The following is a 12,687-nucleotide window of genomic DNA, read 5'->3' on the forward strand; positions in this document are numbered from 1 at the left end:
CGATCATGCGTGAATGGAGGAGGGGGAGGGGCCGGATGCTCTTATGCCACCACAAGGGAGCCCATAATCAACACCGGAACCTCATGATTGTCCAGTTAGACATCCCTGGTCTGCAAGTTGTAGTACAGCTTTGGACCAGGATTCTGGTTTAGACCAGGATTCGGGTAATATTATTATTAATAGTAATAATAATTTTGCAATAATTTAGCAGGAAGAAATAGGCAGATATATACAGTGGTACCTCGGAAGTCAAACGGAATCCGTTCCAGAAGTTCATTACACTTCCAAAAATGTTCACAATAATAACAATAATAACAATAATAATTTATTATTTGTACTCCACCCATCTGGCTGGGTTTCCCCAGCCACTCTGGGTGGCTTCCAACAAAGATTAAAAATACATTAAAATGTCACACATTAAAAACTTCCCAAAACAGGGCTGCCTTCAGATGTCTTCTAAATGTCTGGTAGTTGTTTATCTCTTTGACATCTGATGGGAGGGCGTTCCACAGGGCAGGCGCCACTACTGAGAAGGCCCTCTGCCTGGTTCCCTGTAGCTTTGCTTCTCACGGTGAGGGAACCGCCAGAAGGCCCTCGGCGCTGGACCTCAGTGTCCGGGCAGAACGATGGGGGTGGAGACACTCCTTCAGGTATACTGGGCTAGAAACCAAGGTACAGCTTCCGATTGGCTGCAGAAAGCTTCTGAAGCCAATTAGAAGCCGCAGAAGCCATGTCAAACATTCAGGTTCTGAAGAACGTTCGCAAACCAGAACACCCACTTCTGGGTTTGCGGCATTCGGGAGCCAAAACGTTTGACTCACAAGGCATTTGGGATCCAAGGTAGGAGTGTACAGAGCTATGAATACTGAAATGTTTTATAATATAATACCATGACTGAGAATGCCAGACTTGGAATTGAGAATCTGGCTGAAATTTTCAGGTGGACGTAGACTCCCCCAGGCGCTCCTAAGCAAGTCACTTCCCCCATCTATCTCTCTTAAAAGGCAGCATCTGTTACCTGCCTCACAGTGGTGTCACAGCAATAGATGAGATAAGGATTGGAATGACTAACATAGCAATTACTTGCAGAGACCAGTGCACCAAGGCATAAATGGCGCTCCTTGCTGGGAAGAGCTGGAGTGGTTCTCCAGCCTCTTAGGTGAAAGGGCCAGCTCTATCTGCACAAAAGGCTGCATGCCCAGAGCTGTTCCATCGGCCAAATTTCCTTGGGAAATGTCCTTGTGTAGGAGCTCCATATATAGACATGGACCTTCGTAGAAAATGCGGCATGTATTAATTATCAATCCTACAGTGCACATGAATTAACAATACCCTTGTTTCCAAACAGTGTGATCCTTATATTAAAATCACCTTGGGCAAAAAAGTGGTGGAAGACAGAGATCATTATATTCCCAACACTATCAATCCAATTTTTGGCAGGTAACTTTTAAGACTTCCTCCTTCTGTGTGATTAGAATGGCTCTAATCCTCTCATAGATTAAAGAACAATTATGCCTTGTCATAGCATTTTCATAGCATTTAATTTTGTTTCAAGAAATCATTATTTCACCTTACTCTTGCTTATGAAAAAAAAAGTCAGGGGAATGGGGGGAAAGTGTGGCACGCTTTTCTTCTGGTTTTTTGTTATGGGAGGATCCTGAATTGGATTAGAACACAATGAGGGATGGACTAGAACATTCACCTCAATTTACAGAGGAAGAAAATTCTCCCATTTAAAAATGCTTATATATTCTGCTGATAGTACTAATATTCCAGTTAATAAACTGGAATTGTAAACTATTTTTTAAAAGGGGTGGGGGATTTTGGAAGAAGGTAGAGAGTTTAATCCTTATGCTAATGATATGCTAATGTCCTCAGAATGTGACGAATTAAGATGTATTTATAAGTTAGAAATAAGGATTTTTATAGTACTCATTTGCTGTTTTTTCTATCAGCCAATTATCTTGTATCAGCCCACAGGTCCATAGTGACCCTTGCAGGGTGTTTAACTAGTAATTCCAATTGCAGTGTCTTACTGGTTTATGAAAAATGCTGATCGTATTTGTTGTGAGTGTCACTAATGTTTTCAGGGTGGTTAGTTTTCTGAATTTCAAACATGCCAAATATTCCTGTGTTTAGAATGTACGAACTGAGTTGCTTCTTGCCTCAAGAGAAGGATCTGAAAATTTCTGTTTATGACTATGATATGCTGACTCGAGATGAAAAAGTTGGTGAAACCATCATTGATTTGGAAAACAGATTTCTCTCCCGCTTTGGATCTCAGTGTGGAATACCACAGCAGTACTGTGTGTAAGTTGCTCACTGCTATAGCTATTAAAAACATGGAAAACCTAAGCCCATGATTAAATGTCTCCCTGCAAAAACGACGTTCCTTAGAAGCAGTTATCTTGGCTTGGCTTAACGCCTCATATTTACTGCATTTTCACAGACTGTGATAGGATATGCTATGGCTTTCCTGATTAAAGCATTGTCTCCACTGAACTTACCTCAGTTCAGAATCCTATATATATATATGCCAATGTGCCCCTGAAGCTCCTGCACATGTGTGCTTTTCAATAAGGCAGCTTCATAAGTAAAAAGGATTCATATCTAAGACTGCTGCTTTTATTACAGGAAATGGGAAGCCCTTGTGAGCAGTGCCAAATAATATTTTACAGCTTCAGTGTGTGTGTAAGAAATCAAGGGGGAAGCATCCTTCATGTGGGCACTTCATTTTCATTGCAACAAAAAATATAGCCTAGAAGTGTGTGTATGTTTGGCTTCATTCAGACATAACACTAAACCATGGTTTCAGGAATGAGCATAGCATCCACCCAGACTCATCTATGGTACTTCATTCTTTTCCTCCAGCTTGGCTAGAAAAAAATTAGAAGCTCCGCTTCCATTTTAGATTAGCCACAGTTTAGTGTATCCTCCGAACCATAAAATGTGGTTAATCTTAACTATGCTTAGTGAAAACAGCCAGCTTTATCAACTATGATTTGAAGCTGAGTGAGCACAGTTTGTCCAGGCTTGAAATAGGTGATTGGCAATGGAGGGAAAATCACTTGGGCTCAGAAGAAGGCTAAACTAGTTCTCATAGGCTCCAAAATAGCCTAGCATATTTTAGTTTCGCAAAACATCCTATTGTGGAGTTGAATACCCGTCTTTTAAATTCAACATAATTCCATCCACTTGTTCATCATATTGAGGAATATGGCAAAGCGTTACTAAGAAATGATGTGCCTGTATCCAAGAGACACATTGTCTATCTATCCTGAAATTTTCTCTTAATTCCTAAAAAAGCTCAGGTATCAATACATGGAGAGACCAACTGAAGCCAACACAACTCTTGCAAAATTTAGCCAGGGTTAAAGGCTATTCTCCCCCAGTCCTTTCTGAAAATGGGACGAGGATTAGTTATGGAGGAAGACAATACACTTTGGAAGAATTTGGTGAGTTTTCTCCTTGTTATTGAGTTTTGCTGATTTGTGTTTTGTGCTGTCCCCACAGTATTTTCCTTGAGCATTTATATTTATAAGAATATAGAATTGAAACTGCATTGTCATTTGTAACCAGTAGTTTTGATGTGGAAAACCAGATCAGCATGCGGAACTGGGGCTTTCCAATTGTTCGCTATAGGAAAGTGAAAGAGATGCAATGCATGACAGTGGAATTTTGCCTTTCCATAGCTAGCAGTGAAAACCCCATGTGCTCATAGATCTAGCAGGCTGTTCTTGGTCCACCATAAATCTATTGAATGATTGCATATATTTATACAAATGTGGATACTTGCTAATTTCAGTACTTGGCTGTGAATGCCTACTGATTTACATTTTTCTTTCTTTACTTCAGAGGCCAACAAAAAACTGCATGAACACCTTGGGCCTGGTGAAGAACGGCTTGCCCTTTACATTCTCAGAACTCAGGGCTTGGTGCCTGAGCATGTAGAGACAAGAACTTTGTTCAGTACCTTCCAGCCAAACATCTCACAAGTACTATACATTTTTATTTTATTTATTACTGCATTTATATCCCACTTTTCTTTCAAGGAGCTCATCTCTACATCAGTTACATCCACCAAATCCCCTGGTGACTGGCTTGGCATCACATACCTGATGTAGATACAGTGTTTTTTTCTGGGAGGACGCAGGGGGACGCCTACCCCTAAACACTTTATGAATCTAAGTTTGGCCTCATTGAGGGGCAGTATTTCAATAGGAGCAGGAAAATGACAGTACCCCTAAACATTTTTTTAGAAGGAAAAAAGTGCACTGTGTATCCACTGGGACTTCTAGCTGTATCAACCCCCCCCCCTCAAAAAAATACTGCACACAATTAGAGCTGGATGAGGATTTTTCATCTTTATCATATTTTGTCATTTGGGGGCAGGGTGAGCTTTTCCCCCCCCTGCATGTTAAGCATTGTTTGTTTGTTTGTTTGTTTGTTTGTTTGTTTTGTTATTATATGAAGTGGTATGAGAAGCTGTTCCATGGGTCACTGCAGTATTCCGTTCTTGATGTTTTGGTAAAGACCTGTAATTTTTCGCAGCACTTCAAGCGCTGTATTGACTGTGGCAAGGGCTTGGGCGTTCCAAGTGAAATTTCTGACATCTTCACCTTGAAACAACAGGAAACCCAGCAATGCCATGTCATAAATTACTTTTGAAAGGTCTCATGTGTTTCAACCATGTGTTGCCATGTGACATGGTAGGCAGGTGTAAGAGTGGAGAGTCAAGCCCAAGATCTAACTGTGCATATGCAATAAGCTGCATGGTTCTTTGGATTCAGGCCACGATATCAAATTGGAATATTGATAATGTCATATAACAGGGGTTTTTTTTTAAAAAAAAGACCTGACACGATTGCCTTACTTGATACAGGGGAAGCTTCAGATGTGGGTGGATGTTTTCCCCAAAAGCATGGGTCCACCCGGCCCTCCTTTCAACATCACTCCTCGCAAGGCTAAGAAGTAAGTAAATAAGGATTACGGCAGGTGGCATGCTTTTTTGGAACTTCCATGTTGACTCTTTAACTGCAGTGATGATTATGAGCACAGTACTTCATATTCTGTTCCAGTCCTTTCCACTGCTAGAATACAAACGTGTTCTTTATACTCCACAACAGGGATATCCAACCAAGTGCCTTCCAAATGTTGTGGACTACAAGTTTAACCATTCCTTTTTTAAAAATATTTTTTATTAGTAATTTCAACATAACATATTATCAAAAAGCATATCATCCTTAAATCCCCCCTATTTTTTCCCTCCCCCCTCACCAAAACATAACCCACCCTCCCCTTCTCCCCCCCCCCCCGACTTCCCTCAGCTCCTCTCTCTGGTTTACCAACATATGTTATTTTCTGCATGTTACAAAACTGTACAGATCCTTAATTTATCTATCTAAATATTATCAGTAAAAAGTTTGTGAATGTTTATTCAAAACCTGCCAAGGAGTCCAGTTCATTTTGTTGTTTCTTTAAATACCGACACACAAATTACATGACGAGGATAATTGTGACTTTAAAGATGAATGGGAACCCTTTACAAGTTTAACCATTCCTGACCATTGGCCATGCTGGCTTGTGATGATGGGAACTGTAGTCCAAAACATCAGGAACGAACCATATTGGCTCCCTCTGATCTGCTGGATATAAACCTAAGAGCAAATCCTGTATTCTAGGTATGAGCTGCGGGTAATTGTGTGGAACACAAAGGATGTCATCCTGGATGAAAAAAGCATCACAGGGGAAGAGATGAGTGATATCTATGTGAAAGGGTAAGAGACCCATATCCCAGATCTTGTTAATGATGAACACAACTGTAAGATCAGTTTAAAGGTCTGGTTCTCATTAAGAGTACCACTGCATTGAGCTTTGACTGCAGACATTTCCAGGTTCAATCCCCAGCAGCTCAAGGAGGGAAAAACCCGTGTCTGGAAGCATGAAGAGCCACTTCCTGTCAGAGCAGACAGAGCTGGCCTAGATGGACTTGGTACAAGGCAGCTGCCTGTGATGTCATTACTGGAAGAAGGAATTAATGAAAGGCTGGAACGTTGTCCTCAGGCATGAAAATGTCTTGAGCTGGCCCTGTCAAATGACTTCTTTGTTATCTTGGGTGTAGGAAGTTTAATGGGGACATTGGGACTGATTTCTGGCAATATATCTAACTGTCAGAACTGGCCACATTACACTGAGATTAGTGGAGCTATTTGGGATGAAATCAGACAAGAGAGTGCCAGGGTCTCTGTTTCAGTTCTGGTGTTTTGCAACATAAACATTACAGCTCCGAAGCTGCAGTGAAGTGTTGCTGCATTGTGCAAAGCCATCAGTCCTATTCACTATACACAGCTAAATGTCATTGTTTCTGACTTTCAGATGGATGCCTGGCCATGAAGAAAATAAACAGAAAACAGATGTGCATTACAGGTCCCTAGACGGGGAAGGGAACTTCAACTGGAGATTTATTTTTCCTTTTGAGTATTTCCCAGCTGAGCAGCTCTGTACAGTTTCAAAAAAGGTGATTCTTCTCTGATTATGTTAATAATAAAAATTAAGCTTGGCCATTCACAGCCAAAGGCCTTGCACCAGGACACTGAGTTGTGTGTAGATTTTTCCTGAATCTTTAAAAAAAATAAAAAACGACACAGCAAACTGCAACCTCCACAGCCACATGTTTTGGTAGATCTGTTTGGAATGGAAGGAAAGTTCTGTCCCCTCCTTTGTTTTTTTCTGCTCAGATTTGCTGTTCCCCTGCACAGATGCTTTTCCATCCATAGAGGAAAAGAGACAAGTAGAAAAGTAGCAAAGTATAAGAACATGATTTTGGGAAGGAAATGACCAGAGTAGAAAGGGTTAAAAAGCCCTTCCCACTTACTGTTCTTCCACTGAAACTTCCAGCCTCCCACATCTGCTTTTCATATAAAGAAAAATCAGCCTTAATATTGGAAGAACTATTACAGGTGTCTGTAATGTCATATCTAGAGTAGCCCATAGGTAGGTCAGATTGTGGCCTTTACCAAATTCACACATTCAAGCAAGTATTTGTCACTCCTTGCCACCTGAATATTTTAAAATGCAAATATTTTGTTATGAACCTTGCTTTGCATATCCCTGAGATAGTTTTCTTTCCACTATGTCTGATAATGAGTTCTAAGATACAAAAAATAAACCCCACACCTTTTTGGCTCCAGAACTACAAACCTGCATAATATTAAAGTGTTTCATAGTGTGAAAATTTCAGGTAAGATTCTTTTTTTAAAAAAAAAGCAATATATTGACAGTTAAGATGCAAGGAAACCAATTACTTGTCTGCTGTGAGTGCAGCAGCAAAAGTTTTCACCAGCTTAGGCAAGCAGAGGACCTTCTAATGAATTGCTTTTGAATGTGATCCTTTTTGGCCAGCAGACCAAATCTCTATCTCATTCCATCTCTACTGGCCAACTTTGACAGGTGGGTGGAGCCACGCACTGTCAGTCATGATGATGTCAGGTGTCTGACTCATCAAAATTGGCCTGCAGAGGTGTGGGGGGAGAGATATTAAGCAGTAAATTAGCACTGAGTAGGATTTAACTCTTCACTCATTAGCTGAAGTTGAGTGTGCTGCTGTGGCTGCATAGTGCTGTTCCTTGTAGGAAACAGTGAGTCTGGCCAATGCAGAATTTAACTCTGTCCATCATCTGAGATCACCTGCCCAAACATGAGCTGATTGAAAGGTAGATGTGGTTTGGGGAATTGGGTCCCCCGGTGGGCCAAAAGGTTGCCCAACCCAGCTTTAGGCACACACTTTTTTTCCTGTAGTCACAACTCCCTGTTTGTGGAAATGCTGCTGACAGAGAGATGGAATTAGGGGCAGTGGGAGGGAGGTTGGGTCACTGCAGCAGGCATGAAAATTACTATTTCTTTTTACTGGTTTTGTTCTCCTTAGGAACACTTTTGGAGCCTTGACAATACAGAATTCAGAATTCCACCCAAGCTGCTTATTCAAATATGGGACAATGATAAGTTTTCCTTGGATGACTATCTCGGTATGCCCTTTGAAGTATAATATGGGTTGGTTGGGTGGGGAGTTTTGCAAAGGGAGAGATTTTTGTCAAGTTTTCATTTGGAGAGAAACGAAGTGTGTGACCAGATTTCCCACCTACCCACCCTTCTGTCTTTTCCTATAGGTTTTGTTGAACTTGATTTACACAATGCAATTGTGCCAGCAAAGTCTCCAGAAAAGTGCTCTTTGGACATGATTCCAGAATACAAGCCAACTAACACTCTCAAGACCCCTAAGATTGCTTCACTCTTTGAACAGAAATCCATGAGAGGATGGTGGCCATGCTATGCAGAAAAAGATGGCTCCCGTGTTTTGGCTGTACGTCCCCGTTAATATGCATAAATAATTACATCATTAGTTGCCAGGGTTTCATTTTGCCTCTAAATCTCTTATAACTCCCTTCCCCTCCAGCACTTTTCCACCTTCCTTAAATACCATGAGCAAAATATCATAATAGCATAACTCAGCCTTCCTCAGACTGGTGACCTGCAGATGTTCTGACCATCATCAGAGCTGGGGCTAATGGGAGCTACTGTCAAAAACATATGGAGGGCACCAGGTTGGAAGAGGCTGGAATAACTTGCCAGATGTGCACAAGATCCAGTGATTGCAGCCAGGACCAACTGACATGAATAGCTTATCTCCCATTGATTTTAATGCATTCATAAGTGTTTTGTGGCATATAAACCCAAGGATTCTATGCACACAAATTTCCAGTTTTATTTCTTAAAACTTAATGGGAAGCATAAAGAACCTAGCCCACCCTGTGTAATTCCTCTTCTTCATCTGTAATGCCTAACACTGGAGGTCTGTTTTACTTTCATTGTGAAATCCTTGATGGTATTTTCATTTATTTGAAGGGTAAAGTTGAGATGACTCTGGAAGTCCTTGGTGAAAAAGACATTGATGAACGGCCAGCTGGTAAAGGCAGAGATGAACCTAATATGAACCCCAAATTAGAGCAACCAAAGTAAGATACTTTCCTATATTTGAATTCAATATTCTTTAACCTTGAGTATCCAGATGTTGTTGAACTACAATTCCCAGCATCCCTGATTGGCTATGCTGGCTGTGGATGATGGAATTTGTGGGGATAGGAGATGAATGAATGCTATGCCAAATCTAGATGTCTGTGCCATACATCTAAAGCACCCTTATACCACTTTAAAAGTCATGGCTTCCCCCAAGAATCCTGGGAGCTACAGTTTGTTAATGGTGTTGAAAGTTAGGAGACCTCTCACAGAACTACAATTTCCAGCATCCTTAACAAACTACAATTCATGGGGGAAGCCACGACTGTTAAAAGTGATATAAGAGTACTTAAAATGTATCGTGTGGGTGTGACCTTAGTCAGGCTTAATGTAAACCCATTGAAATAAATGATTTTATTCTAAGCATGACCAAGTCAGGATCCAACACAGTTTTCTCAAGAAATAACAGACTGTAACATGAATTAAACAAATCAACTATTTTAAAACATTTAGCATCAACTATATACTGGATGTTTCATAGAACCTATCCATGATATATAGGTCCTCTCTGCAGCACATAATCAAAATTCTGAACTATCTGGTCTTTAGTTTTATAAATATGATACATTATATGCTAGGCTTTACTAAGTTTCCAGATAATTTAACTTTTCTACCTAAGCAGCAAATATCATGTGCCTGTTTTCATTTAAACCCCACTTGACTGATTTGCCAGTAAGGAGTCACGTAAAAGCCCAAGGCAACATGTAAGTAATTGTAATGTGATTTCATTAATAAAAAATTGTCAATGAAACTTGGCATTCAGATTTCATATTGGGATTCAGCTCCCTAGTTTTTGAATTTTTTGAACCTTCTCAGTGCAGAGTAGGCAATGGAAGTCATGGAGGAACCATTACAACTGTGTGACATCAGAGCACAGCTGGTAGTGGCATCAAGAGAAGCAAAGGCCAGGCAAACACTGCAAGAAAATGAAAAGGATGAGGGACAGAAAACTACTGTGTAAGATTTGTAAGCAAGGTTGCCCTAACTACAGGGCTGGCAAAATTCCAAAGGCACCATGCAGCTAGGAAAATGCTGGATGGGAGAAACCCAGTTTCCTTTCCCTAACTCAATATTCAGAATAGCAGGCTCAGCTCCATAGAAGTGAATAGATTGAAGACTCTCACCTGAAGACTCCTAACCTGCATACAAGAAGATGAAGGCAATAGAAATGTGAATTTACAGTAAATTAGCTCAAACTGGTCTTATTTTAAAACATCTGCCTTTTCTCTTTGAATGATATGCTCTAAGCATGATCAACTATAATGGGGTAGCCAATGTGATACCCTCCAGATATTGCTGGACTACAATTCCCATGATCCCTGACTATTGCTGGCATGGGTTGATAGGAATTGTAGTCCAAATTGTTCAGAGGCTACCAGGTTGGCAATCTTTGTCTTACACAAAATCGAGAGCACAGCCCATTAGCAATAAATATGCTAGTTACTTGGTATCGTATGTTCCTTGCTAAGGTAACCAACTTTTTTGTTGTTGTTCCAAAATATAGCCGACCAGATACATCTTTCCTTTGGTTCACAAATCCATGCAAGACAATGAAATTCATTGTGTGGCGCAGATTTAAGTGGGTCTTCATTGGCATCATCCTCCTCCTGATTGTGATCTTGTTTGTAGCAATTCTTCTGTACTCACTGCCGGTAAGCATTTAAAAAATGTGTAATAGTGTTTTTAGTGTGTGACATTGCGTCTGTCTGTTATAGGCTTATATTCAGGATACAAGCCTGATGCTCCTGTCCAGGAAGCAGTACATGAATTACTATCATTGGAAAGGGAAGGAAATAAATTGCCTGTCATTTCCCTTAAGGGTATTTTATATCTTCGGAGGGTTTATCTCTGAAGAAAACTTGGAACAAGACGTAATGCAGATGTAGCAGCTAGCTGCTTTGTTGACTGAGGCCACTAGCCAGAGTTACTCCAGTTCTCAAAGCTCTGCCAATACATTTCCCAGCCAAATCCAAATTTTACAGATGATGCGTCTGGGGAGGATGATCCTTAGCATCCCAGCATTAGAATGGTACATTTTGCTGGGAAACAAGGGCAGACATTAATGATGGCGCCCTAGTTTTGGAATTTCCTCCCCCTTGAAATCTAGTTGGTGCCTAAACTGCTGACCTGTAGATGCCAGGCTGTCCTGTCCAGGTCTTTGACAATAGCTTCACTGCCATTTGAAATGGTTTCAATTGCTATTTTGATTGTATTGTTGTGGTTTTTATAATTGATAATGTGGTTTTATGGGTTTTATTGTTACCTGCCCAGAGATCTGTGGGTGTGGGACAGGATATAAAGAGCCTAAATTAAATTAAAAGTCTGTTGAACTGAGTTTTTAGCAAAACACTCTTCAACTAAAATAAGTGTGTGTTTAAATTCAGAGTGCACTTTGATACTTTTCCTTCTCTTTTTTTGTAGAACTACCTGTCAATGAAGATTGTGAATCCATTTCCATCTGGTTAAGGAAGATCCTTTTCTATAAAATGTTACATTCCAGTAAGGTATTGAAACCTCCACCTTTGGACCAAACATAACCACCTGATAATCCTATACCTATCTACTCAAAAACAAGCCCCACTGAATTCAGTGGGACCTACTCCCTGGATAGGATCGAGGCATAAATCAAACTGCTTGTGTTTTTAACCAGGAAGAGGGTCATTTCTAAGAATTGAACTGTTATGTATGATGTATTGGGTGGTGCCAACTCTAAAATACTATGCTACAGTTCAGCATTTTGACTACAACAGTTTATTTTCTCATTTTGTTATCATCTTTGTTTTAAAAATTACTTTCCAAAAACATTATTCCAGAAAGCTTTCCCTTTCTCTCTTCTTTTTAAAGATGCACTCTATTTAAAGTATTGTTTTTTTTATCATGAGCACTTTGAAATCCTGCCTCTTGATTTATGGAAAAAGCAGGCACTACTTACATTTTTAGAAATGAAAAAAACAAAACAGTGCAATAATAATTGTTCACCAGCTGTGTGAACCTCATGTTTTTAAAAGGTCATATTTACAGCAACAAGCTTCCATTCTCTGTGGTTCAACTTTTAGAGCAAAACGGTGAAATAAAGCAATATAAACTCGTGGTTTATCATTGTGCTTATTATAGTTACTTCTAATTTCAATTATGTGTTCACAACAGCAGAAATCAGATGTCAAGACAGTGGTAGTATCATTATTACAGTCCTGTGCAGTTGGATACCCATAATCCCACTGAAATCAATTAATGGGGTGAGTGAAGATTAACTATATAGGACATGGGTCGGCAAACTAAGGCCCGGGGGCTGGATCCGGTCCAATAGCCTTCTGGATCCGGCCCATGGTCAGTCTGGGAATCGCTGCGTGGATCAGTGTGGGGATTCTGATCATTCGGTCCGCACCATTTACCCCCCCACACACACACACACCGTGGCGGCGCCTCCTGCCTGCTTCCTCCTGGCTTCTCCCTGCCCTGCCTAGAGGAGGAAGGGGGCTGGGCTTTGTTGAGCCATGGTTGGCTGAACACCATTTTAAGCAGCGCCTCTCCAGAGCCACCCCTTTCGTGCCACTCATCATACTGCCACCACCGCTAGCCCCTGGCACTCACAAGGCACAGGTAAGCAGCCACCGG

The 12,687-nt window shown here is 40.7% G+C and overlaps 1 protein-coding gene across 5 annotated transcripts in view; it reads left to right on the forward strand.

Annotated features, from left to right (window-relative positions):
• Window positions 1-12,163, forward strand: part of MYOF (myoferlin) — an 85,761-nt gene extending 73,598 nt beyond the window's left edge. For all 5 annotated transcript variants that reach the window (XM_083505815.1, XM_083505816.1, XM_083505819.1 and 2 more), the window contains 12 exons: window positions 1,349-1,440; window positions 2,140-2,310; window positions 3,307-3,455; window positions 3,856-3,995; window positions 4,883-4,971; window positions 5,682-5,777; window positions 6,376-6,517; window positions 7,925-8,024; window positions 8,166-8,359; window positions 8,902-9,011; window positions 10,577-10,724; window positions 11,494-12,163. In XM_083505815.1, the coding sequence (XP_083361941.1) occupies window positions 1,349-1,440; window positions 2,140-2,310; window positions 3,307-3,455; window positions 3,856-3,995; window positions 4,883-4,971; window positions 5,682-5,777; window positions 6,376-6,517; window positions 7,925-8,024; window positions 8,166-8,359; window positions 8,902-9,011; window positions 10,577-10,724; window positions 11,494-11,538 (1,476 nt within the window). In that variant the 3' untranslated portion in view covers window positions 11,539-12,163. The remainder of the gene's footprint in view (window positions 1-1,348; window positions 1,441-2,139; window positions 2,311-3,306; window positions 3,456-3,855; window positions 3,996-4,882; window positions 4,972-5,681; window positions 5,778-6,375; window positions 6,518-7,924; window positions 8,025-8,165; window positions 8,360-8,901; window positions 9,012-10,576; window positions 10,725-11,493) is intronic.
• Window positions 12,164-12,687: the final 524 nt, after the last annotated feature.

This window comes from Podarcis liolepis, assembly GCF_965112155.1.
Source record: "Podarcis liolepis genome assembly, chromosome: 5".
NCBI lineage: Eukaryota > Metazoa > Chordata > Lepidosauria > Squamata > Lacertidae > Podarcis > Podarcis liolepis.